Source organism: Canis lupus, chromosome 2 (genome assembly GCF_003254725.2).
Source record: "Canis lupus dingo isolate Sandy chromosome 2, ASM325472v2, whole genome shotgun sequence".
Classification (NCBI taxonomy): domain Eukaryota; kingdom Metazoa; phylum Chordata; class Mammalia; order Carnivora; family Canidae; genus Canis; species Canis lupus.
Genome location: NC_064244.1, coordinates 16,068,979 through 16,096,226, shown reverse-complemented (window position 1 = coordinate 16,096,226; position 27,248 = coordinate 16,068,979). Strand labels below are relative to the sequence as shown.

The 27,248-nt window shown below is 38.5% G+C and overlaps 1 protein-coding gene across 6 annotated transcripts in view; it reads right to left on the bottom strand.

Moving 5' to 3' along the window:
- MPP7 (MAGUK p55 scaffold protein 7) overlaps nt 1-27,248 on the bottom strand; it is a 313,879-nt gene that overhangs the window by 198,701 nt on the left and 87,930 nt on the right. For 5 of the 6 annotated variants that reach the window (XM_035713379.2, XM_035713382.2, XM_049100344.1 and 2 more), the window contains exon 2: nt 22,607-22,768. In XM_035713379.2, the coding sequence (XP_035569272.1) occupies nt 22,607-22,643 (37 nt within the window). In that variant the 5' untranslated portion in view covers nt 22,644-22,768. Of the gene's footprint in view, nt 1-2,210; nt 2,251-22,606; nt 22,769-27,248 lie in introns of all 6 variants that reach the window. The other variant, XM_049100345.1, reaches the window with a different exon arrangement.

Below are 27,248 nucleotides of genomic sequence, written 5' to 3'. Positions count from 1 at the left end.
GAGACAGAGACAGAGACACAGGGAGAGGGAGAAGCAGGCCTCATCCAGGGAGCCCAATGTGGGGACTCCAGTTCCCCTCCCTTTGCTTCTCCCCTGTACCCCACCTCAAATAAACAAAATCTCTAAAAAAAAAAATGTTTCTCCAATCAGGCCAATGAGGCTGCCACACAGGCCCTCTCCATCCCACAAACGGAGATGAGGTTATCTGCATGGTAAGAGCCCCTATCCCTCCCCCTAAGGGAAAACTGTCTTGCCTAGAACCACTCTTTTCCCTTGCTGATAACTTTCTTGCCCCACTTAAAAAAAAAAAAAAAAAAAAAAAAAAAAAAAAAAAAAAAAAAAAAAAAAAAACTCCCATTTTGTAGAACTCAGAGCTCCCCTCTTCTTGCTAGGAGGGATACTGCCCAATACTCGAATCATTTAATCAAGCCAATTAGATCCTCAAATTTACCTGAATATTGTTTTTTTTTTTTAACAGAGGGAAGTTACTCTAAGAAGGTGAAATTAAACAGACCTGAATTAAAGGGGTATGGAGGGGACAATCAAGTGAGAGAGGAGCGCATTCTAACAGAAGGTCCATCATGAGCTGAGGTTCTCAGGAAGAGCCCAGGGTACTGAAAGGACAGTGTGGCTGGAACATAGTGAGCCACAGAGAAATTGTGATAAAATTTGAAAGGAAATGTAGGCAGGAGTTAGATCATACAGCACCTTGTAAGCCATTTTATTGTCTGTATTTTTACATTTTATTGTCTGTATTTTTCCATTTTATTGTCTAAAAGGCACTTGCAAAAACAATTGGGAAATGGTTAGGGCATAATATTTCAGACTCACACTATTCTTCCTTATTACAAATAATAGGGAGCAAATTCATCTCTCATTACATTTTGCTTTTGCTCAAGAGTGAGGACTTTCTTTTCCTATAATTACTGGGACTTCCTTATGCGTTTTGATCACCTTTAATTATCAACTCATGACTCATAAAGCATTCAAGCTGTCAAAACAACAACAAAAGAAACCTATTGCAAATGCAATAATTTTTTCAACTCCCAGACTGATAGGTCTTAAATAGTAATGTCAAAAGTGTTCCTTAATAATGAACCATATTATAACTAATCTACTTAATAAGAACACAAAAGTAATGCTTCCATTCAGACAATATTTAAATACGGAAGGGCATAAGAAACTGGTGTATGAAGACGAGGTATACACATAGTAGAATATTATTCAACCATGAAAAAGAATGAGATTCTGATACATGTTACAACATGGATGAACTTGAAAGCATTACATGAAACGGTACAGTTACAAAAGGGGAAATACTGTATAGTTCCACTTACTTGAACTATGTAAAACAGTTAAAATCTAGAGACAAAGAGTAGAAGGGTGGTTGTTGGGAGCTGGGGGTGGGCAACAAGTGAAGTTAGTACTTAACAGCCACAGAGTTTCTGTGTAGAGTGATGAGAAGGTTTTGGAAATAGAGAGTGATGTTTACACGACATTCTGAATATACCTAATGCCACTAAATTGTACATTAACATGGTAAAAATGGCAAATTTTATATATGTATCTTACATTAAAGAATAACCTGAAAGTCTTCTACATGTACATTATGAAACCTTGTACTCCTTACAGCTAAAATAGAAATCACACTATTACCAGTAAGATTATAAAATGTGTCTCAAAATGAAAAACAAATACTACATAATGGATGAAAATTATTTTTAAAAAGAAAACTATTGGCAGAATTCCTGTATAAAATGACTGTTGCACAAAATTCTGTACAATGCCATGAGACACAACATATTCAGCAACTTGTTTACATGGCATTTGTGTAAAGACTAAGATATAATCACAATAAGATGATATATAAAATCTAACAGACCACAATAAAACAAATAGAGAATTTGCTTCTGTATCCCCCTCTAGATCTGGTCTAGTCTGATTCACCTGCTTCTTTTGTCTATAAACTTTTCACTGTCTCCAATTAACACTATTTATTGAAGGTGACTCTGTACTGCAGGAAAGTCTACTGCTATTACCTACTGTAATAAATAAAGCCATTCATTTGAAAAACTCAAAAAAAAAATGACTGTTGGCCGTTTTGTAATATCAAGAGCATGCAATGTAGAAAAGTAACTGCTAACATGTAATATGCTAGCATATATTTACCTTACAAAAAAACTACTAATAGAACAGAAGTGAAAACCCACCTGTGAGAGCTACTGTGAGAAACACCACTTAGTGATTTTCCTGTTTAAGAATGAAAAACACATATTACATGAAGAAGACTTTTTGCTTCATTCATAAGTACCTGATGAGCAGTAACAAGGACAAGAACAAGTGTCCTGATTCAATTTAAGGAATGAAGCAACATGTACTAATAAACAACAAAAAATAAGTTGTATCCAAATGTTAATTCACACACTGCTTTCTGTTCACACAGAACAGCTCGCAGTCAGCCACACACTTAATGAGTTTGATTTGCTCTGGAAGAGAACTGTAAAAATAAAAACATGATCAATTCAAAACTGTAGCGTATACCTCATTTTGGGAACATTTTGAAGAAAAAACAGCAGCAAGTTGAAGACTCTGATTTTCCACAATGAAATATACACATTATCAAAAAGGAAAAATAATTCATCTTTTAAATGAAAGATGAGAATGAAACATTTGTGGGACACTGGCAAGGCCAATAAAGTCCATTCTGGCTATTTCAAAGGGCTTGTGCTAGTGGAATATTGCAGTGATATAGTCAAACCTTTCCTCATTCGAATTGATTGCTTAAAGGATCAAACTTCAACTTCTGATGTTGGAAATAAGGTTAACCAGATTTAAGATGAGCCTATGGTGTAAACAATGTTGGCCAAATATTTTTTTTTTTAGAGATTTTATTTATTTATTCATGAGAGACACAGAAAGAGAGAGAGAGGCAGAGACACAGGCAGAAGGAGAAGCAGGCTCCACGCGGGGAGCCCGACATGCGACCCCATCCTCGGTCTCCAGGATCACACCCTGGGCTGAAGGCGGCGCTAAACTGCTGAGCCACCCGGGCGTCCCCTGTCCAAACATTTTTAAAAGAATTAAAGAGAACTTATTTTAAAAAAATAAAAAGGTATGTAAGTATTGAAGTCTTAAAAACAACCAAAGAAAAAACATGGTTTGAAAGATTACTTCAAAACAGAGTTGGGGGGTGTGGGGCAAGATGGCAGAAGAGTAGGGTCCCCAAGTCACCTGTCCCCACCAAATTACCTAGATAACTTTCAAATCATCCTGAAAACATACGAATTTCGCCTGAGATTTAAAGAGAGAACAGCTGGAATGCTACAGTGGGAAGAGTTCACGCTTCTATCAAGGTAGGAAGACCGAAAAAATAAAGAAATAAAAAAGCATCCAAGGGGGAGAGGCCCCCGCGAGGAGCGGGCTAAGGCCGCGGCGAGCGCCCCCAGGACAGGAGAGCCCCGTCCCGGAGAAGTGGCAGCTTCACCGATCTTCCCGGAGGCAAAGGCGCTCGCAGGGAGCTCGGGCAGGATCCCAGGAGGGACAGTGGAGACCCAGGTTCCTGGGGTCACTAACAGAGGAGGTGCGCCCCGGGGGACAGTGCGCCACACACCACAGGCCGAGCTCCCTAACGCGCCGGCGGGGCCCCGGGAGCAGCTCGGGGGCGGCTCAGGCGGCGGCCACTGCACCGCCCGGGAGCGCGATTCGAGCGGCGAAGGCCCCGGAGCCCAGGGTGCAGGGGACACAGCCCAAGATCCAGCGCTCCCCCCGGGACAGGCAGTGCCGGGAGAACACAGGGCAGCAAGGACGCTCCTGCCGCCAGGGGGCCGGAGCTGTGCAGATCGGGGCCCCCGCCCCTGGAGCATCCAGGCCCCTGCGGACTGGGAGCTGTGGTAGTTACTGCAGGGGCTGACTCCAGGGCTGGAAAGCTGGCCACCACCAGTCTTGTTGTTCCTCCCTGTGTCACCTTGTGCCTGGGACTGAGCAGGGCCGCCAGCGAACAGGGGCCTCACAGGATAAACAGCTGCCACCGAAGCTGCACCTGGCAGGGGGCAGTGCAGGTCAACCAGGTACATACACCTGAGAATCCACAGCAGGCCCCTCCCCCAGAGGACCCGCTGGAAGGACAGGGAAGAGCAAGTTCTTGACCAAGCAGAGCTGTAAAGCTCCAGGGGAAGTCGAGGGACTTCTAGTATATAGAATCAGAGGATACCCCTCCTTGTTTTTTGTTTTTGTTTTTTGTTCTCCCCCCCTCCTTTTTTTTTCATTCCTTTTTCCAGTACAACTTGATTTTAGACACTCTGCACTGAGCAAAATGACTAGAAAGAAGAACTCACCACAAAAGAATCAGAAAGAGTCCTCTCTCCCACAGAGTTATAGAATTTGGATTACAATTCAATATCAGAAAGCCAATTCAGAAGCACAATTAGAAAGCTACTGGTGGCTCTGGAAAAAAGCATAAAGGATTTAACAGACTTCATGACTGGAGAATTTAGATCTACTCAGGACGAATTTAAAAATCAATTAAATGAGATGCCATCCAAACTGGAGGTCCTAACGACAAGAGTTAATGAGGTAGACGAATGCGTGAGTAACATAGAAGACAAGCTGATGGCAAGGCAGGAAGCGAGGAAAAAAGAGAAAAACAAAAGATTATGAGGAAAGGTTAAGGGAAATAAATGACAGCCTCAGAAGGAAAAATCTACGTTTAATTGGGGTTCCAGAGGGCGCTGAAAGGGACAGAGGGACCAGAAAGTGTATTTGAACAAATTATACCTGAGAACCCCCCTCACGTGGGGACAGAAACAGGTATTCATATACAGGAGAGAGAGATCCTCCCCTGAAATCCATGAAAACCGTTCAACACCTCAACATTTAACAGTGAAACTTACAAATTCCTAAGAAACAAAAGATCCTTAAAGCAGCAAGAGACAAGAGATCCCTAACTCATATGAATAGAAATACTAGGTTAACAGCAGACCTCTCCACAGAGACCTGGTAGGCCAGGAAGGGCTGGCAGGATATAGTCAGGGTTCTAAATGAGAAGAACCTGCAGCCAAGACTACTCTATCCAGCAGGGCTCTCATTCAGAATAGAAGGAAAGATAAAGAGTTTCCAAGATAGGCAGAAACTGAAAGAATATGTGACCACCAAACCAGCTCTGCAAGAAATATTAAGGGGGACTCGATAAAAGAAAGAGGAAGCACAAAGAAACAATGCATAAATACAGGGACTGAATAGGTATTATGATGACACTAAATTCATATCTTTCAGTAGTAGCTTTGAACGTGAATGGGCTTAATGATCCCATCAAAAGGCACAGGGTTTCAGACTGGATAAAAAAGCAAGACCCATCTATTTGAGCCTCATTTTAGACCTAAGGACACCTACAGCCTGAAAATAAAAGGTTGCAGAACCATTTACCATTCAAATGGTCCTCAAAAGAAAGCAGGGTTAGCAATCCTTATATCAGATTATTAAAGTTTATCCCAAAGACTGTAGTAAGAGAAGGAGAGGGATGCTATATCATACTTAAAGAATCTATCCAACAAGAGGACCTAACAATAATGAATATTTATGCCCCTAATGTGAACTGCCAAGTATATCAATCAATTAATAACCAAAGTTAAGACATACTTAGATAATAATACACTTATACTGGGAGACTTCAACACGGTGCTTTCTGTAAATGACAGATTTTCTAAACACAACATCTCCAAAGAAACAAGAGCTTTAAATGATACCCTGGACCAGGTGGATTTCACAGATATTTACAGAACTTTACAAATGTAACTGAATACACATACTCAATACTCAATACACATACTCAAGTGCACATGGAACTTTCTCCAGAATAGACCACTGGGTCAAAAATCAGGACTTAACCAATATCAAAAGACTGGGATTGTCCCTTGCATATTTTCAGACCATAATGCTTTGAAACTTGAACTCAATCACAAGAAGAAATTTGGAAGAAATTCAAACAGGTGGAGGTTAAAGAGCATCCTACTAAAAGATGAAAGGGTTAACCAGGAAATTAGAGAAGAATTAAAAAGATTCATGGAAACTAATGAGAAGGAAGACACAACCGTTCAAAATCTTTGGGATGCAGCAAAAGCAGTCCTGAGAGGGAAATACATTGCAATACAAGCATCCCTCAAAAAACTGGAAAAAAATCAAATACAAAAGCTAACCTCACACCTAAAGGAGCTAGAGAAAAAACAGCAAACAAAACCTACACCCAGATTGAAGAGAATTAATAAAGATTTGAGCAGAACTCAATGAAATAGAGACCAGAAGAACTGTGGAACAGATCAACAAAACCAGGAGTTGGTTCTTTGAAAGAATTAATAAGATAGATAAACCATTATTAAAAACAAAAGTGAAAAGACTCAAATTAATAAAATCACGAATGAAAAAGGAAAGATCACCACCAATACCAAGGAAATACAAATGATTTTAAAAACATATCATGAACAGCTATACGCCAATAAATTAGGCAATCTAGACGAAATGGACGCATTTCTGGAAAACCAAAAACTACAAAAACTGGAACAGGAAGAAATAGAAAACCTAAACAAGCCGAAAACCAGGCAGGAAATTGAAGCAATCATCAAAAACCTCCCAAGACACAAAAGTCCAGGGCCAGATGGCTTCCCAGGGGAATTCTATCCAATGTTTAAAGAAGAAATGATACCTATTCTATGAAAGCTGTTCTGAAACATAGAAACAGATGAAATACTTCCAAACTCTTTCTATGAGGCCAGCATCACCTTAATTCCAAAACCAAAGACCCCACCAAAAAGGAGAATTATAGACCAATATCCCTGATGAACACAGATGCAAAAATTCTCAACAAGATACTAGACAATAGGATCCAACAGTACATTAAAAAGATTCTTCACCATGACCAAGTGGAATTTATCCCCAGGATGCAAGCCTGCTTCAACATTCGTAAAACAATGTGATAGATCACATCAACAAGAGAAAAAACAGGAACTATATGATCGTCTCAATAGATGCAGAGAAAGCATTTGACAAAATACAGCATCCATTCCTGAACAAAACTCTTCTGAGCGTAGGGATAGAGGGAACATTCCTCAACATCTTAAAAGCCATCTACAAACAGCCCACAGCAAATATCATTCTCAATGGAGAAACACTGGGAGCCTTTCCCCTAAGATCAGGAACAGGACAGGGATGTCCACTCTCACCACTACTATTCAACATAGTACTAGAAGTCCTAGCCTCAGCAATCAGGCAACAAAAAGAAATAAAAGGCTTTCAAATTAACAAAGAAGTCAAACTCTCCCTCTTCACAGATGATATGATACTCTACATAAAAAAACCAAAAGACTCCACCCCAAGATTGCTAGAACTCATACAACAATTCGGCAGTGTGGCAGGATACAAAATGCCCAGAAATCAGTGGCTATACACTAACAATGAGACTGAAGAAAGAGAAATTAAGGAGTCAGTCCCATTTAAAATTGCACCCAAAAGCATAAGATACCTAGGAATAAACCTAACCACAGAGGTAAAGGATCTATACCCTAAAAACTATAGAACCCTTCTGAAAGAAATTGAGGAAGACACAAAGAGATGGAAAAATATTCCATGCTCATGAATTGGAAGAATTAATATTGTGAAAATGTCAATGCTACCCAGGGCAATTTACACGTACAATGCAAGCCCTATCCAAATACCACAGACTTTCTTCAGAGAGTTGAAACAAATCACCTTAAGATTTGTGTGGAATCAGAAAAGACCCCGAATAGCCAGGGGAATTTTAAAAAAGAAAACCAGAGCTGGGGGCATCACAATGCCAGATTTCAGGTTGTACTACAAAGCTGTGGTCATCAAGACAGTGTGGTACTGGCACAAAAACAGACACATAGATCAATGGAACAGAACAGAGAATCCAGAAATGGGCCCTCAACTCTATGGTCAAGTAATATTCGACAAAGCAGGAAAGACTATCCACTGGAAAAAGGACAATCTCTTCAATAAATGGTGCTGGGAAAATTGGACATCCACATGCAGAAGAATGAAACTGGACCATTCTCTTACACCAGACACAAAGATAAACTCAAAATGGATGAAAGATCTAAATGTGAGACAAGAATCCATCAAAATCCTAGAGGAGAACACAGGCAACACCCTTTTTTAACCTGGCCACAGCAACTTCTTGCAAGATACATCCATGAAGGCAAGGGAAACAAAAGCAAAAATGAACTATTGGGACTTCATCAAGATAAGAAGCTTCTGCACAGCAAAGGATACAGTCAACAAAACTAAAAGACAACCTACAGAATGGGAGAAGGTATTGGCAAATGACGTATCAGATAAAGGGCTAGTTTCTAAGATCTATAAAGAACTTATTAAACTCAACAGCTGGGATCCCTGGGTGGCGCAGCGGTTTGGCGCCTGCCTTTGGCCCAGGGCGCGATCCTGGAGACCCGGGATCGAATCCCACGTCGGGCTCCCGGTGCATGGAGCCTGCTTCTCCCTCTGCCTGTGTCTCTGCCTCTCTCTCTCTCTCTCTGTGACTATCATGAATAAATAAATAAAATCTTTAAAAAAAATAAAAAATAAAAAAATAAACTCAACAGCAAAGAAACAAACAATCCAATCATGAAATGGTCAAAAGACATGAACAGAAATCTCACAAAAGAAGAGAAGACATAGACATGGCCAACAAACACATGAGAAAATGCTCCGTATCACTTGCCATCAGGGAAATACAAATCAAAACCACAATGAGATACCACCTCACACCAGTGAGAATGGGGAAAATTAACAAGGCAGGAAACAACAAATGTTGGAGAGGATGTGGAGAAAGGGGAACCCTCTTGCACTGTTGGTGGGAATGTGAACTGGTACAGCCACTCTGGAAAACTGTGTGGAGGTTCCTCAAAGAGTTAAAAATAGATCTGCCCTACAACCCAGCAATTGCTCTGCTGGGGATTTACCCCAAAGACACAGATGCAGTGAAATGCCAGGACACCTGCACCCCGATGTTTTTAGCAGCAATGTCCACAATAGCCAAACTGTGGAAGGAGCCTCGGTGTCCATCGAAAGATGAATGGATAAAGAAGCTGTGGTCTATGTATACAATGGAATATTATTCAGCCATTAGAAATGACGAATACCCACCATTTGCTTCAATGTGGATGGACCTGGAGGGTATTATGCCAAGTGAAATAAGTCAATCAGAGAAGGACAAACATTCTATGGTCTCATTCATTTGGGGAATATAAAAAATAGTGAAAGGGAATAAAGGGGAAAGGAGAGAAAATGAGTGGGAAATATCAGAGAGGGTGACAAAACATGAGAGACTCCTAACTCTAGGAAACAAGCAAGGGGTCGTGGAAGGGGAGCTGGGTGGCGGGCACTGAGGGGGCACTTGACAGGATGAGCACTGGGTGATATGCTATATGTTGGCAAATTGAACTCCAATATAAAAAAATAAAAAGCAGAGATCCTGATAGCTGACTCCTAAATAGCAACTTTAAGATATCATTTCATCATCTTTCACTATACTAAAAATAAGTAAGTAAGTAATAATAGCCAACCTAGCATTCTTTGCTTAGTAAAAATGCCATTCAAGAAAAGAGGTGGGTGGCCTGGATGGAGGTCCTGGGATCGAGTCCTGCATCAGACTTCCTGCAGAGAGCCTGCTTCTCCCTCTTCCTGTGTCTCTGCTTCTGTTTCTCTCATGATTAAATAAATAAAATCTTTAAAACAAAAAAGAAAGAAAGAAAGAATAGAGGTGAACAAGGAGGTAATTGAAGATAGTGACATAAAAAAGTCCTGAACTCCCTTCCTCTACAGCTACATATAAAACAACGACCTCTGAGAAGAACCTGAAAACTCGCTGGACAACTACTTCACAACAGGGGTAAAAAACTACACAGACAGTGAGGAGTGACAGACGTAGTTGTATTTTTGTCAAAAACCCACCCCCCATACAACAACCCATGAAGGAGGGGTCTCACAAATACAGAACCCCTCCCTGAAGGAGGGATCTGTCCTATACATCATGCACCGTGACCCCTAAGAGATGCACCACCAGACAGACAGCTCCCAAAACACCTGGCTGGTGGAAACCAATGGAGCTTCCATCCAAGAGAATCATAGGGCTGTAGTGAATGCAGACTCTGCTCTTATAGGGCTCACACTCAGACTCATTTGCCTTAAGACCCAGTACAAAAGCACCAGTTTGAAAGGAGCTTAAACCAGATGTAAAGGAGTTTCATTTGCTAATCTTAAAGCATCTACCAGAAGGACAAATGCCTTTTCAGATTCCGTCCAAAGACAAAAGCCTCTGGAAGGTGGCATATTTATGCTCTTTCTCTACCTTGCTACTGCCAATGCTGGCAGGAATTGTTTTTGCATTCTCAATCTAACCTTCTAGTACCTCCTTCCCCCTCCACACTGCTGCCATGGCCCTGCCAGAAGCAGGAGGCCAGTGCCCTGACCTCTAGTGACACTTCCACTGCCAGAGGCCCCCAAGTCAGCAGATACATGCACCCCACACAGGCAATGCCTACTGAATATGAGACTCTGGTGGCCAGGGTGGATTGTGTTTGTGAGCCCCACAGGTTTAGAATAATTGGAGACACACTATGAGAGACAACAAAAACTAAAGCAAAGTTAAACAATAAAAATGATCACCCACACAGGGCCACACCTTCAGGACTAGAAGAGATAGCTGTTTCACCTAACGCAAAGACATACATACAAAGTCAGGCAACATGAGGAAACAGACAAACATGTTCTCAATGAAACACCAAGATTAAACCCCAAAATCAACAAAGTGCGTATAGACAAAATGTACCTCAAAATATAAGACCACGTATGACAACCCCACAGCTAGCATCATGCTCAAGAGGGAAAAGCTTCCTGCTTACAATCAGAAACAAGGCTAAGATGCTCATTCTCACCACTTTGATTCAACACAGTATTAGAAGTCTCGGCCACAGCAATTAGGCAGAAAAAAGAAATAAATTGGAATCCAAATTGTAAAGGAAGAAGTAAAACCATCACTATTTGTAGATAACGCAATTTTATACATAGAAAACCCTAAAGACTATGGAAAAGACGGTTAGAACTAATAAATGAATTCAATAAAGTTGCAAGTACACAACTGATGTACAAAATTCTGTCGCACTTGTGTACACCAACAAACTATCAGGAAGAGAAACTAAGAAAACAAATCCCATTTAAAATTACATTTAAAAAATAAATAAGTAAATAAATAAATAAATAAAATTACATTTTAAAAAATACCCAAGAATAAATTTAACCAAGATGAAGGATCTATATATTCTGAAAACTACAGGAAACTGAAGAGAGACAACGACACAAATTAACAGAAAAATATTCCATACTGCTGGGTTGAAGAATATTGCAAAAATGTCCACACTAACCAAAGCAATCTACAGAGTGAAGGCAATTCCTATCGAAATTCTAGTGGAATTTTTCATAGAAATAGAACAATCGTAAAATTTTTTTGTGTTAATATTTTTTTATTGGAGTTCAATTTGCCAACATATAACACCCAGTGCTCATCCCGTCAAGTGCCCCCACTCAGTGCCCGACCCAGTCACCCCATCCCCCCGTGCCCCTCCCCTTCCACTACCCGTTTATTTCCCAGAGTTAGGAGTCTCTCATGTTTTGTCACCCTCTCTGATATTTCTCATTTTCTCTTCTTTCCCCTTTAATCCCTTTCACTATTTTTTATATTCCCCAAATGAATGAGACCATAGAATGTCTGTCCCTCTCCGAATGACTTACTTCACTCAGCATAATACCCTCCAGTTCCATCTACGTTGAAGCAAATGGTGGGTAGTCATCATTTCTAATGGCTGAATATTCCATTCTATATATACACCACATCATCTCTATCGATTCACCTGGACACCCAGGCTCCTTCCACAGTTTGGCTATTGTGGACATTGCTGCTATAAACACTGGGGTGCAGGTGTCCCGGCGTTTCACTGCATCTGTATCTTTGGGGTAAATCCCCAGCAGTGCAATTGCTGGCTCATAGGGTAGCTCTATTTTTAACTTTTTGAGGAACCTCCACACAGTTTTCCAGAGTGGCTGTACCAGTTCACATTCCCACCAACAGTGCAAGAGGGTTCCCCTTTCTCCACATCCTCTCCAACATTTGTTGTTTCCTAACAATTGTAAAATTTGTATAGAACCACAAAAGATCCTAAACAGCCAAAGCATATCTTGAGAAAGGACAAGTTTGAGACATCACACTCCTTGTTTTCAAGTTATAGTATCTAAAAACTAAAGTAATCAAAATGTATGGTATTGGCATAAAAACAGACACACAGAGCAGGGGGACAGAAGACAGACAGAAGTAAACCCAGGCATATACGGCCAATTACTTTACAACAAAAGAGGCAAGAATATACAATGGAGAAAGAATAATCTCCTCAATAAATGGTGCTCGGAAAACTAGACAGCTACATATAAAAGAACGAAACTGGACCATCATGTCACACTATACGTAGAAATTAACTCAAAATAGATTAATGACTTGAATGAAAGACCTGAAATCATTAAACTCCTAGAAGAAAACATAGGTGGTAAGCTCTTTGACATCACTCTTGGAGATTTTTTTTTTTTTTTTTTTTGGATCTTATGATTCCAAAGGCAGTGGCATCAAAAAGCAAAAATAAATAAGACTACATAAAACTAAAAAGCTTCTGCACAGCAAAGAGAATCATTAACAAAATAAAAGAGGCAATCTACTGAATGGAAGAACTGCAAATCCTATTCAATAACAGCAAAAATATATAAAAAATTCATAGAGTTCAATATCAACAAGAAACAAACAATTCAATTTGAAAAATGGGCAGAGGATCTGAATAGATATTTTCCCAAAGAAGACATAAAGATCACCAACAGGCAAACGAAAAGATGTTCAACATCACAAATCATCAGAGAAATGCAAATGAAAATCACAATGAGATATTGCTTCACACCTGTGAGAAAGGCCAATATCAAAAAGACAAGAAATAACAAGTGATGAGGCTGTGGGCAAAGGAGACCCTTGTGCACTGTTGGTGAGGTTGTAAATTGGTGCAACCACCATAGAAAATAATCTGGAAAACAGTCAAAAACTTAAAAATACAACTCCCACATTGATCCAGCAATTCCACTTTTGGGTATTTATTTGAAGAAAAACTAATTCAAAAAGATACGTGTACCTCTATGTTCATTGCAGCATTATTTACAATAGCCAAGATATGGAAATAACCATCCTTAGAGGGATGAATGGGAAAAGATCTACACACACACACAAGAATACTACTCAGCCATAAAATAAAATCTAGCCATTTGCAACTTGTATGAACCTTGAGGGTATTATGCTAAGTGAAAAAAAGTCAGTGACAGACAAATATGGTATGATTTCATTTATACCCAAAATCTAAAAAACAAATAAAAGTCAGAGGTACAGAGAATACACAGGTGGTTGCCAAAAGGGAAGGGAGTGAGGCTGGGTGGGTAAAATGGATGAAGGGGATCAAGAGGTACAAACTTCCAGTTATAAAATGAAGTCATGCACAGCATGGTGACTATAGTCAATAATAATGCATTGGAAATTTGAAAGTTGCTTTAAGAAAATACATCTTAAAAAAAAAAGAAAATACATCTTAAAAGTTCTTATCACAAGAAAAAAAAAAGGTGTGACTGTGCATGGAGGGAGATGTTAACAAGACAAGATATGGTGATCATTGTGCAAGGTATACAAATGCCAATTTTATGTTGCACACCTAAAACTAGTATGTCATATCGATTATACTTTAAAATGAAAAAAATGGAGGAAAATAAAAACATGTACTGATACACTGAAAGACATAGTTTGATAGCCACAAACCTTCAACACAGAAGATTCTAGAGCTGTTTTACTTTAAACAGGTGAAAAATCAGCCTGGGTGACAAGGCTGAGCTGTAAGATGGAGAGTAGAACAAACAAAATGGTGGTAATACTAAATGAATACTGACAATATAAAGCAAAATAAGGATATCTTCAAGGTTGTGAGGGGTTTTTGTTTTTTGTTTGCTTTTTAGAGAGAATTAAAATACAGGACACAATAGCACTTAAGTTGGCAGGAAAGTATATGGGGCAAAAGTGTCCTAAGATCTCTGAATTTTTTCCAGATGACAATAAAACGAGATTAAGATAGGATTTTATAATAAAGGATTCATGTCATAATTTCTAAGGTAGCCACTAAAAGAACATAAAAGAGAATGTATTAACTTCAAAACTGTACACAGGGAAAACCCTAACCAATCCGAAAGAATACATAATAGAAAAAGAAACTTAGAAAAATCAGGACAAAACAACACAAAATATGTTAGATTTTAAATTTTAAAAATCATACATTATAATGAACTGTACTGAAGATATTCCAGTTAAAAGCAAAGACTTCTGGCCTGTTGCCTCAGAAAGCTCCAACTATAACTCACAAAAGCTATAATAAAGCAGGAATACAAAAAGTTGACAATAAAAGGATAGGAAAAGATATGCAAAAATGGCAACAAAAGGTATATTTACTTTAAAATAAAGTGTATTAAAAAGTATGAAGTGTAAAAAAAAAAAAGTATGAAGTGTAGTACTTCACCAGCAAAATAACAAATTCATATTTAATAACAAATTTAAATATATACAACAAAAATTGAACAGAAGGCAACTGGGTGGCTCAGTCGGTTAAGCATGTGCCTTCTACTCAGGTCAGGATTCCAGGATCCTGGAATCAAGGCCCGCATCAGGGTCCTCGCTCCATGGGGAGAGCCTGCTTCTCCCTCTCCTCTGCCTGTCACTCTTCCTTCTCTGTTCAGTGTCAAGTAAATAAATAAAATTTTAAAAACTACTCAAAAAACTGAACAGAACTGCAAGAAAACAACCATGGTCATAAAGGGAAACTTTTTTACACTACTTCTCTTGGTAACTGAGAGAATAGACGAACAAAAATCAGTGAAAACACAGAAGAATATTTGAATAACTTTACAAACTTGATCTACAGGGAAAAAAAAAAACTATACTCAATGACTGCAGAATATAGCTTTTTAGACACAGAGCATATGTACAGAAATTGAATATGTAGCTGGCCATAAAGTGCAAACAAATTTCAAAGGACTGAAACAATGCAAATTAAGTTTTCTGACCTCAAAGCAATTAAGGTAGAATTCAGGAACAAAAGATAAATTTAAAAATTCTTATTTGTAAATTCAAGAAAAGTCTGTTACCAATTACAAAATGATTCTAAGTTAAGAAAACCAATACCTTGAGAGAAATAGCCTTAAATGCTAATGTTAGGAAAAGAAGAAGGTGGAAAATTTATGAACAAATGTTCATAACTAGAAAAAGATTTTTTTAAAAAAGTCAATGGAATAAAAACTAATATACAATGAAGAAAATTAATAAGGCTAAAAGTTTTATATCTAAAAAGAGTAATGCCAAAACTCTGGCAATATTGAGGAAAGAGAAGAAAGGGCAGTAAGTACCAATATCAGGACCAAGATGAAAAACAACACAGAAACTGCACACGTGAAATATTATAAGCAACTTTTTTAGAAATTTGACAATTTAGGTGAAATGGACCAAATCTTAAAAAATATAAATCATTAAAACTAAGTCAAGAAGAAATAGAAAGCCTAAACATTCTTGTCATCTTTAAAATAGTTACCAATATCCTTATCAAAAAGAAAACGTCCAGGCCCCAGTAACTCAACAAGTCAGTTCGGCTAAAGGAAAAACTAACTTCAGTCTTTCATAAACTTATCCACAGAACAGTAGAGACTTCCACCTCACAACATAAGGCTACCCAGGATATTGTGAAAATCTGATATGAGAGAATGAGAAAGCAAAATTATAGGCTGAGGTCTCATAAAAGGGGACATTAAAGTTATAAATAAACTATGAGTCAACTAACTCCAGCAGATTATATGAAAAGGATAACAAATCATGAACAAATTAGGTTATCTCAAATAATGGTCCAATGACAGTTGGTTGAACAGTCAAAAATCAGTAAAAAAAAAAAAAAATGTCAAAAACCAATGAACTTTGCTATGTTGAGATTGACAGGAAACAAATCATATGATCATTACAATAAATTAATAAAAAGCACTTGACAAAGTTCAATGGCTAGTCATTTAAAAAGTCATTTTACAGGGATCCCTGGGTGGCGCAGCGGTTTGGCGCCTGCCTTTGGCCCAGGGCGCGATCCTGGAGATCCCGGATCGAATCCCACATCGGGCTCCCTGCATGGAGCCTGCTTCTCCCTCTGCCTATGTCTCTGCCTCTCTCTCTCTCTGTGACTATCATGAATAAATAAATAAAATCTTAAAAAAAAAAAAAGTCATTTTACAAAGAATAAAAGTAAAATTCCTTAATCAAGTAAATGGCAAATATGAAAAAAACCTAGAGCAAATATGACAAAGAAGAAATGTTGAGAGAATTTCTTTTGAGATCCAGATTCACATGTTACAAACAAAAATCTAGAGTAGTGAAATCAAGATGAAAATGGAAAAGGGAATAACTTTTTGGTCATAAGTTAAGGAAATATTTCATGAACACAATTCAAAACTCACTAATCTAAAGGAAAATGGTGCTTGACGAGTAACTTCTGCATAGAGAATAGGAGAGGACAGAGCAAAGCATAAGAGGACAAGCCACAGAACAAGAAAAGGTGGTTGGAAGGTCTAACACATAGAACTACTCCAATTCATATGGTAAAATCCCATGTCTGAAGTTCAAAAATAAGAAATTAAGCTATGCTGCCTGGGAGCTTACATAAATCATAAACTATGTTTTCTGTATAGTGTAAAACAGGAATCTTTTTTTTAAATGTCCACTTGTAAGGAGTTGAAGAGATTGTGAACGGGAAGAAAGGTTGCTTTCAGGATGCTTGATTTCTTGAACCAAATGGTGATCACATGGCTATTGCATTATAGCCAATTTTAAAACTGTCTTTTGAAAAGTTTTATGTGTATGTCTATATATACATTTCATGTTATATAATGTTTGAAAAAAATCAATTACTTTATAAACTAGAACGAACATAGGTACTATGGACGAAAGGAATGATTCCATAAAATCAAAAACAGGATAATACTATCAGAGGAAGGAAACCAAGATCAACTCTGGTCGATAAAAGCTGTTTCCCATGAGGTGTAGATTAACAATTCTGATATTGCTTCACACATACACTGGAATTGAATGAGTAAATGGATGGTGACAGCCACGCTTCTCACTGTTGGGAGTGGGAACTGACAAGCAAAGGAAGGAGGCTAAAACGATCCATTTGTTAATGAATTAGTTAGTGACATCAGTAAGAATTCATCTTTAGCTCACTACAGTTACAGCTGATCGCACACAAAAATGTTGACAATGTGTATTATCTACATGGGTTAGCATATATACATGTGTTTCTTTGCTCTGTCAGATGAGAGGACATATAAGAAAAAACACTCTGGTAGCAATGTACAGACCATCACCCAGATCCTGGGATCTAATCTCACTGCCCAGTAAAAGGCTCCCTGGAGAAATGGCTGATTCCCAGAACTGGAGCACTGTAAAATGAGCCTCAGGCACCCGGCAGTACCAAAGTTAAGAATTGTTAAAATGAAAACAAGCAAGCCCACATTGATGGGAGCCAACTGAAACAGCTCCTGACAGCCAAAACTGGAACAATGTGGAACACATTGTGGAACACAACTGGAACAAAATAAACTTAGTACTGGATTATAACCCAAAATACCAATAAATGTCCATTAGTCCACATTGATATGAAGAAATGACTGAATAAATAGGAGGAAAAAAAGACAAAATATTCCAAATTTATTATAGAGATACTTTAGCTTCTAAAGAAGGGCAAGCCTAACACACTACTCTAGTGTGGGCTGCACATGGAGACCTCCTTCCAAACAGTACAGTATGCAAAGAATGGGAAAAGAGAACAACTTTACAGTGGAGAAAACTGACAAAGACTATTTCACCCTGTGGACCAATAACAATAGTCACAAATCAAGTTGATGGTATATACCCTTGATATGATAAAAATGGTACTTTATAGAAGGCAAATGCCAATAGAGGAGAATTCTACAACACACCTGACTAGTACGCCTAAAAAGGGTCAAGGTCAGCAAAGACAAGGAAAGTCTGAGAAACCCTCAGAGCTGAGAGGAGCCTAATGAGACAATGACAACTAAATGAAAGAGAAGATCCTGGAGCCAAAAAAAAAAAGGGGGGGGGGATATTAGGGGAAAACTGAGAAAATCTGAATGAAGTATAAATTATAGTTAATAACTGTATCAGGGCAGCCCAGGTGGCTCAGGGTTTAGTGCCACCGTCAGCTCAGGGTATGATCCTGGAGACCCGGGATCGAGTCCCACGTTGGGCTCCCTGCATGGAGCCTGCTTCTCCCTCTGTCTGTGTCTCTGCCCCTCTTTCTCTCTGTGTCTCTCATGAATAAATAAATAAAATCTTTAAAAGAAAAAAAACCGTGGTATCAGTATCAATTCACTAATCAAAATGAATGTACCAAACTAAGGAAAGATGTTAGTGATCAGGGAAACAAGGTATAAGGTGTACTGGAACTCTGTATTATCTTCATAATCTTTCTATAAATCTGAAATTGCTCTAAAAAATAGGGTCCATTAAAATTATTTTTCAAAAAAAGCCAAGAAAGAAAACCCAGAACATACATAATACTGGTATACAATAAAGAGGATATTACAAATTTATGTCTAAAGGATAGACTACTGAGTAAGTGATCTGGGGACTACTGGCTGTTCACATGGGAAATAAAATTGGATTACAGTTTCATTCCACATGTAAATGACGGACTAAAATTCAAGTATGTAAAAACAAAGTTTTCACTCTCAGAAGAAAATCTTAGAGAATATCTCCATTATCTTGCAGTAGGAAGGAAAGCATAAGAAAAAAAAGCATTAACCCTACAGAAAAAAATGATTTGTCCACATAGAAGTTACCAACTTCAATAAAAGAAATACTACTTAAGAAAACAAAGGACAAATGGTTAGACAGAAAAAAAAAATGGTGTTTCAACCTAAAATGCCCCATCATATACAAAATGCAAATAAAGAAATTCTGTAAAAAAACATAAGAAGATGATAATCAATAGAAAAATGGGAAAGGAGATGAATTGACAAATCCAAGGAACAAATGGCCATCAAACAAGTGGAAATAGGCTCAATACGAGTAGTAATGCACCTTTAACACTTAAGATACCATGTTTTACCTCTCAGATGGGTAAAAATTATAAAGGTTCAGCAAAATTACAAGAGAAAGATTCTTTAGTGCACTGTCCACGGTCATCAAGTGCTTTAACCCCTCTGGAGGACAATTTGATAACATCCATTCAATATTTACATCTTTTCTTCCAAAATATTACAAAAGGAGCAAAGCTGAGGCTTTCATCAACAGAATTATGATACTATAGTTCATTCAACTGGGATACGATGGAAAAGTATGCCTTAGTTTAGAAGAATGAGGTAGAGATACAGATATATGTATAGAAAGGTTATCTAGACAGACAGACACACACACACACACACACACACACACCATGGAAATACAGCTCTGACACATTACTTGGTCTAGAAAGAAAGTCATAGAACAATCCACAAAGTAGGACAGAATCTGATTAAAAAGGAAAGAAAAAGAGATAGATTTCTGTATGTCCATCCTTATATATTTATGTATATCCACCTATCAGTGCTTAATGCCTTAAAAATATGTTTATGCACATCCCTATATAAGTGTTTAATGTACAGAACATTCTTGAAGGATACTCATCAAATGGTGAAAGAAATGAGATTGGGGGCAGAGGAAAAGTGGGTAAAGAATTCTTTTCCTTTTTTCTCTATCCATCTTTGACAATGTATTACTTGCGTAATTAAACTTTTTTTTTCCTTAGTGAAATAAGTAGAAAGGGGAAGAGGAAGAAATGGTATGTTTTACCCGGAAGGTATTTGAAAGCATTTCCCTTCGTGAGCACTATGTGTGTCAGAAAGGCCACTCTCCTGCTGCATGAGCACCTGCCCTTTGGTCATGCTCTCTCGCTCTGTACCCTGGAGATGACAGTGCCAAGCAATACTACCTGGGGTAGAAGAATGACCCCTGACCAGTAAACTGCAGCTGGTCTGCAAGGAGCTACATAGAACCATGAGCATCTCATGTGTGCACCATGCTTTTGGAGCTCCCTGAATGCAGTGACTCTTGGAACAGGACTCAAACCTGGTTGGGACACACAGGTCAAAAATATCACCAAGCCAGGTGTGAGTCACACAGGCACTTAGATTTGCACCAAGTGAGCCAGCTATGTATGGAAAGTCATTTTCAAATCTGAGTAGCCTCTGCTGTTTCCATGATAACCCTTCCACGGCCCCCAGAAATTAGAAGTACTCCATTCTAATCATTCTTCGACATAGATATAAGCGACAATATTTTGCAATTAAACTGAGGCAAATAGCAAGACATAAAACTTATTCATTACACAACTAGTAAATTTATGACTCAAATTTTATCTATAATTTCCCAAACCATTATAGAAAGTTGAATCATTTATTTTATATAGTAGAACACAATGTGGGACTACATAAAAACTAAAAGGAAGAGAAGAATTTTTTTCCGAAAGACCTGGCTTCCAAGGTAATGTCTTGAGAAAAAAAAAAAAAAAAAAAGATATTTATGTATTTGAAATAAAAAATCACTTCTTTAGAAAAACTAAGCCTCAGGGTAAATTACAGTGGGAAAAAAAAAAAAAAAACATTATTGATGGATGAAGATGAGACCAACCTACCAAAAGGTAAGTTATGGATATGCTTCAAATAGCAAAGAATGAGATTTCCAAATTTGTGATTCAGCTTTGTTAAAATCAGGGTGCTAATAACTGTCCGCACTGAAGACTGCTATCTCAGCTGCTTACAGATGGCACTGGGGAAGCCGAATTCAGGACAGTCAGTGTAACACACAGAATGTTATTTTTAGTCACACACTAAGTAAGCCCCTTCTTTTGAGGGGCCTTAAAAATGTAAGGCATAGCTCCTCAAGCCCACTCACATTCTGTGTTAATAGTTTCTAAAAGGGCCCGTGAATTTACATTTTTAAAAAGTGCTGGTTCTCAGGCCTATAAGTACAGAAAACAAACTGATGGTTGCCAGAGGGGAGGTCGGTGGGGGGCATGGGCAGAATGAGTGAAGGGGCATGGGAGACACAGGCTCCTAGTTATGGGATGACTAATTCACGGGAGTCAAAGGCACAGCCTGAGGAATCTAGGCAATGAGGGCACCTGGGTGGCTCAGTGATTGAGTGTCTGCCTTCAGTTCAGATCAAGATCCCGGGGTCCTGGGATCAAGCCCTGCATCAGGCTCAGTGCAGGGAGCCTGCTTTGCCATCTGCCTGTGTCTCTACTTCCCTTTCGGTGTCTCTCAATAAAAAAACAAATAAAAATAATAATAATAAAGAAATCCTTTTAAAAAAAAAAAGGAATATAGTCAATGACATATAGTGTTGTATAGTGACAGATGGTAGCTACACTTGTGTGAGCACAGCATAACATACAGAGAAGCTGGATCACTATGTTGTGCACCTGAAACTAATGTAATGTGTGTCGAGCATCTAAAAAAAAAAAAAAAACCTTTTTAATTAAAATTTCTTTTAAATTAAAAAGTGCTGGGATGCATGGGTGGCTCAGTGGTTGAGTGTCTGCCTTTGGCTCAGAGCATAATCCTGGGTCCAGGAATCAAGTCCCACCTCGGGCTCCCTGTGAGGAGCCTGCTTTTCCCTTCGTCTGCCCCTCTCTGTGCCTCTCATCAATAAATAAATAAAACATTTTTTAAAAATTAAAAAGTGCTAATTCTGAGGAACCCCCGATTAGGACTTCAAAGAGGCACTGACTTACTTCACCCACCCCCTGAAACAGATTAGAAGAGGAGGAGTTTACACAAACATACATGAGTTTCCTCCCTTTCTTAGAAGCCTTTATTCAAAGTATCACTAAATCTTACCACTGATAATAAGGTGAAGTATACTTGTTTGTTTAAACTGAATCCCTTAATGACAGAATATAACTTTAGAATAGTTTTTTAATTTCTGGTGACAGGTAGAAATAAAATGCAAGAATGGGGTAGGGATTGTTTCATTTCTTAAAAGAAGAGTGTGAGAGGTCTGAAGGATGGCAAAAAGTTCCTAACAGGAACTTAAATCTGAGTGAATAATAACAGGAATATCATGGCATTTGCCATGCTTTCTCATATGTTTAAAATACTCTTTTTTTTTTAAAGCACTTAAACTCCTGGCATTATCCCAAAAAATAAGACCATACAAGAGCATCTGCCAAGCCACCACAACCTGAGAAAGCAGTGGTCAATCAACAATGTCCTTTGACAACTTTTATCTTGGAAGGATGCGTGTAAGTCGATTTTGTGTCCCTGCCACTGCCTACGGAAAAACAGGCACGATCTGTTTGCACTTACTTAAAGTGATACTGGTTTTCACTGTGGACAGGAAAATTTCAGTAAGAATACAAGGAAGACTGCCCCTCTTGGGTTCACATACCTGTGTCACTACCAGATCCTGTTGACAAAGCTGGCATGATGCAAGCCTCAGGCTGAGACCACGCACACCAAACCCTCTCCGCTTAGAAAGTCACAGGGAATTCCAGCTCGATGGCCTGCAGCCACGCTGTCCACCAAGATTTATATATCGAGCAGGCCGTTTCTAAAAAGAGAAGAAAAATGCTTTAAAAATAGTAACAGGGAAGTCTACTAAATTGCAACCTTCTGCAACTAATTCAGAGTTCTTATTCCGACACGCTACAAGATCACAATTCTTCCAAATTTTGTCTACATACTTCTTGCAAATATTAAGTGTGAGATTTTTTATTTTGATGTGAAATTTCTAATTAAAACCACGAAAGCTCCTCACGCATGTATCAAGGCTTCCTTAAAGATTTTTCCAGTTGGTTTGAGGACTGCTGAGTGCAGACTGAGAACAGTAAAAAGGTTTTAACACCGGTGCTATTCTAAAAATCCTTGGCCTCTCTGACCGTGATTCCACACTATATTTCTAATGCAGAACAGAGACTCTGTAGATGGTCGACAACTTACAAACAGTTGGAATTCTTTCAATAGCTCATCCTAATATGCCAACTGCAAAGTTCTCTAACTCAAAACTGCAAATCACCTGGAGAAACTGCAAGAACTGAAGATGTTAGGGATTCACAGAAGTGTTCATCTAAACGAGACCTCCCAATCCATGCTAATACACAAAAGCCAATTCATTTAGTAAAAACTAAGCTTTGGGGCACCTTAAAAAATATCCACTCTTTTCCAAAAGCTGTTTTAATGACAGTTTATCCCAAAATAAGCAGTAAAGTGCTACTGTCTCGTAGCTAAGGAGAAAGGACTCCAGAGTTCGGCCTCATCTCTCATCCTGCCAACTCTATCATCTTGGACAACTTTTTAATCTTATTATACCTTAATTTCCATATATAAAATTGGGGATAACAACAATTTAGAATCTTTTCATGACGAAATAGACTAAGTCTCACAGCACAGCGTCTGGCATATGACTAGCAAACAAGAAATGCTGGCTATTATGACTGGAGCTCTTTAATTCAGGCAATGACGTTATAAAATGAAAACATAAAAGAAGATTAAAACTGACGCTGGCCTGACACCTAGGAGAAGGCCATGTGGTTTAAATTGGACCACTGCTAATAATGGAAAATAGACTACATTTACATTTTTTAGAAATCAGAAGACCCACACCATGTGTTTAAGTCCATTTTTAATGCATTTTCCCCAGTTTGCTGTAAAGCAAATTCAGTAATTTAAAGCATATTTTAACATATATTAACAAGAAAAACAGATATTGTAAACACTCGAAACACTGGCTCACTTCAACCCAGGAAGCCTTTAAATTGCTGATTCATTTACAGAATAAAAGGAGCTTGCCAAAGCTCATTGAAAAAGTCCAAACTGTAAAATTCTATTAAAACCTTCTAAATTAGCTTTCTAATTATCACAGCAAATGTTAGGATGAAAAAAATCACCAGACTATCTTGAACCAAACTATCCGGTGCAATGGCTTGCATTTTGTTTCATAGTACAAAGGTTGACAAAGTTAAAATATGCACACGTACCCATACAGACAAGACTAATAATTAAAAATGTGAGGGCAATTATTTTAAATGCCAAATAAGCTATAAATCATGGAGCTTATTTTTAAATAAATGAGAAAGACCAAGTTTCATCAATGCCCATTTCTGAGGCTGTTTTCCCCGATAATTTTAAGAGGCAACTCTACTTTGCTGTCATAAATTATTATAACAATCAGGATTAAAATTCAACTACAAAAAAGTGCTCCCTAATTTGAACACAAAGAAAGTAAGAAACAGACCATACGTGATTTAAAGAATGCACTCAATAAGACTTTGGTTGTGCTGAGAAAAGAGGAGGAAATGGTTGAAATTTGTGAAGTGTATGCACACACATTTCTACCATTAGGGCAATTATGTAAATGCATGTGGGTAGAGAGTTATCATATGTATGTATGTTACATAGATAATTTAAGCTCTTTATGCCGTAAGTCATAATCTAAATAGTACCGACTGCTTAATAGAAATACACATACAATACAGTTTATACCATGCAAACTACTCCTTTCTGCACGCCTTAAAGAACTTAGAATACTTTGGTAAACCACAAACATATAAGTGATCTTATATCAAACATTCTATATCTACTAAGACAACCTTACATTTCCACAGCAAAACATCCTTCTGAGTTGATACTGCTGCAGTACATACAAAGCCACTTACAAAAAAGCCTCAGCATTTCTCGCTTTTTATTTTATGACAAACACCCAAGGTTAAATTTTTCCAAAGTCATGTTACTTAAGAAATATACGCTACAAAGTAATTATCTTCTCACAACATATATAAGCATATTAATAAAAAGTAAGTGGTTTGATAAAATCCCAACCAGTAAAAATGCTTACTATTTTGTGGAACAAAGCAGAGTCACTGAGTTTAACTTTCAAACTGAGCTAAATTTTTGTAGTAATCATGTTATTTTCTTTGGCGAAATTTATTGAAAATACTTTGGAATTTGTCAGAACCCAGCTATAATTATTACTGACTGTTGTATGGAATTGATTTACTACAACACAAAAATACCAGGTGTTACAGTATGTCCTGAGAGGGATTACCGAATATTCTTAAATTGAAGTTCAATCCATCTTTCCATAAAAAAGAGAGATCCAAACGCCAGGAACCCAACAGCGGTATCAAGTGCACCTGAAACATTTACAATACCCAATAGAACTATTACAACCCTCCTTTAAAAAGGCTTATTTTTGAAATTTCATTATTCCAGTTGTACCTTGCTTCTATATATCACACAGTATCAGGTTCTTCTGGCATCGATCATGTGGAAACAGTGAACTATGTGAAGGTCTAGGAGCTAACAATGTTCAATTTCTACTGGCCTTGGGTAACCCTGAGGGCTTCCGTGGCACTCATGACATCTAATGGTCAACCACAGAAGTGCAAGTGTTTGTCGCAGAAAACTCCAGTGTTTTTGGCGTTTCCAGGAAAGCAAAAATTATCTGATTGCACCCAGAGAAACAGTCATCTGCAAAACTTTCATTTATATGCACCCATAAATGTTAAATACATACTCCTCCCGTGTGCCTCCTCTCCCTTTCAATACTTCACTAGAACACCACTTCACTTCTGACACCAACTGAGCTCTTCCGCATATCAACCAATTCTGCAACATGAGCTGAGTGTCCTACAAATTCAATTCAATTCTGGCACAATCTATGTAGAGATGGCATCAGATCCCACAGGTCCAGGGCAAGGTCCCACAAGACTGTCCCCACCCCCATGTCAATCACAAGTTCAGGCTATCTCACCTGTGCTTCTGATCCATTAACTACCAATCAGAGGTTCTCATGAACCCCTGCTTGGCTTTATTAATTTGCCAGACCTTCTCCAAGAACTCAGAAAAACATTCACTGAGTAGATTACCTGTTTATTATAAAAGGATACAACTCAGACCAGCCAGACAGAGGAGATGCACATGGCATATATGTGGGAAGAACACAGAGCTTCCATGTCCTCTCCCTCTCCAGGAACACAACTCTCCCCCCCACCTTTCCCTGAACCTCCACCCATTCACCAACCCAGAAGCACTCTTAACTCTGTCCTCTCAGGGTTCTATGGAGACTTCATTACATAAGCACAACTGATCAAATCACTGGCCACTGGTGACTGATGCTGCTTCTAGCCCCTCTCACATCTCCAGAGGGAGGGTTGCCAAGTGCCAACACTCCAATCTAGGTTGGTCCATTGGCAACCAGCCTTCATGCTCCAGAGCTTTACAAAAGGCACTGCATTACCATAATCTCAGGTGTGGCTGAGAGGGGACACACATTATCAATTAAAAAGATACCTTTATCACTCTTATCACCTAGAGTTTTAAGAACTCCGTGCCAGGCAGCTCTGGTGGCTCAGTGGTTTAGCGCTACCTTCATCCCAGGGCGTGATCCTGGAGACCCAGGATCAAGTCCCACATTGGGCTCCCTTCATGGAGCCTGCTTCTTCCGCTGCCTCTCTCTCTCTGTGTCTCTCATGAATAAATAAATAAAATCTTAAAAAAAAAAAAAGAACTCTGTGCCAAAAATGAGAGGCAAAACCAAATATATCTTTCTTCCCATAAACCACAATACTACACATACCCACAAAGTTTAGGTAGATGAACAAGAAATCAAATATTGGACCTCATTTCCACATACATTTCCTCTCAATTTAGCAGAGTATTCAAGAATATGAAAACTTTTTAAAATTTTATCTATGTATTTATTTTACAGAGGGGGAGAGAGGGTGAGCAGGGGGAGGTGCAGAGGGAGAGGGAGAGAATGTCAAGCAGACTCCATGCTGAGCACAGAGCCCAACTCGGGTCTCACTCTCACCACCCCAGGATCATGACTTGAGCTGAAATCAAGAGTTGGGCACTTAACCAACTAAGCCAACCAGGTGCCTCAAGCATGAAAACTTTCAATTAACTTACGGTATTTAAAAATCCCATTAATATGCTACCATTTCAGGAGACTGAAATGACAACTGTATCCAGTAATTCAACTGCTGGTTACTTCACCAGTTACAATTATTCTAAGTTACACTTTCAAAATC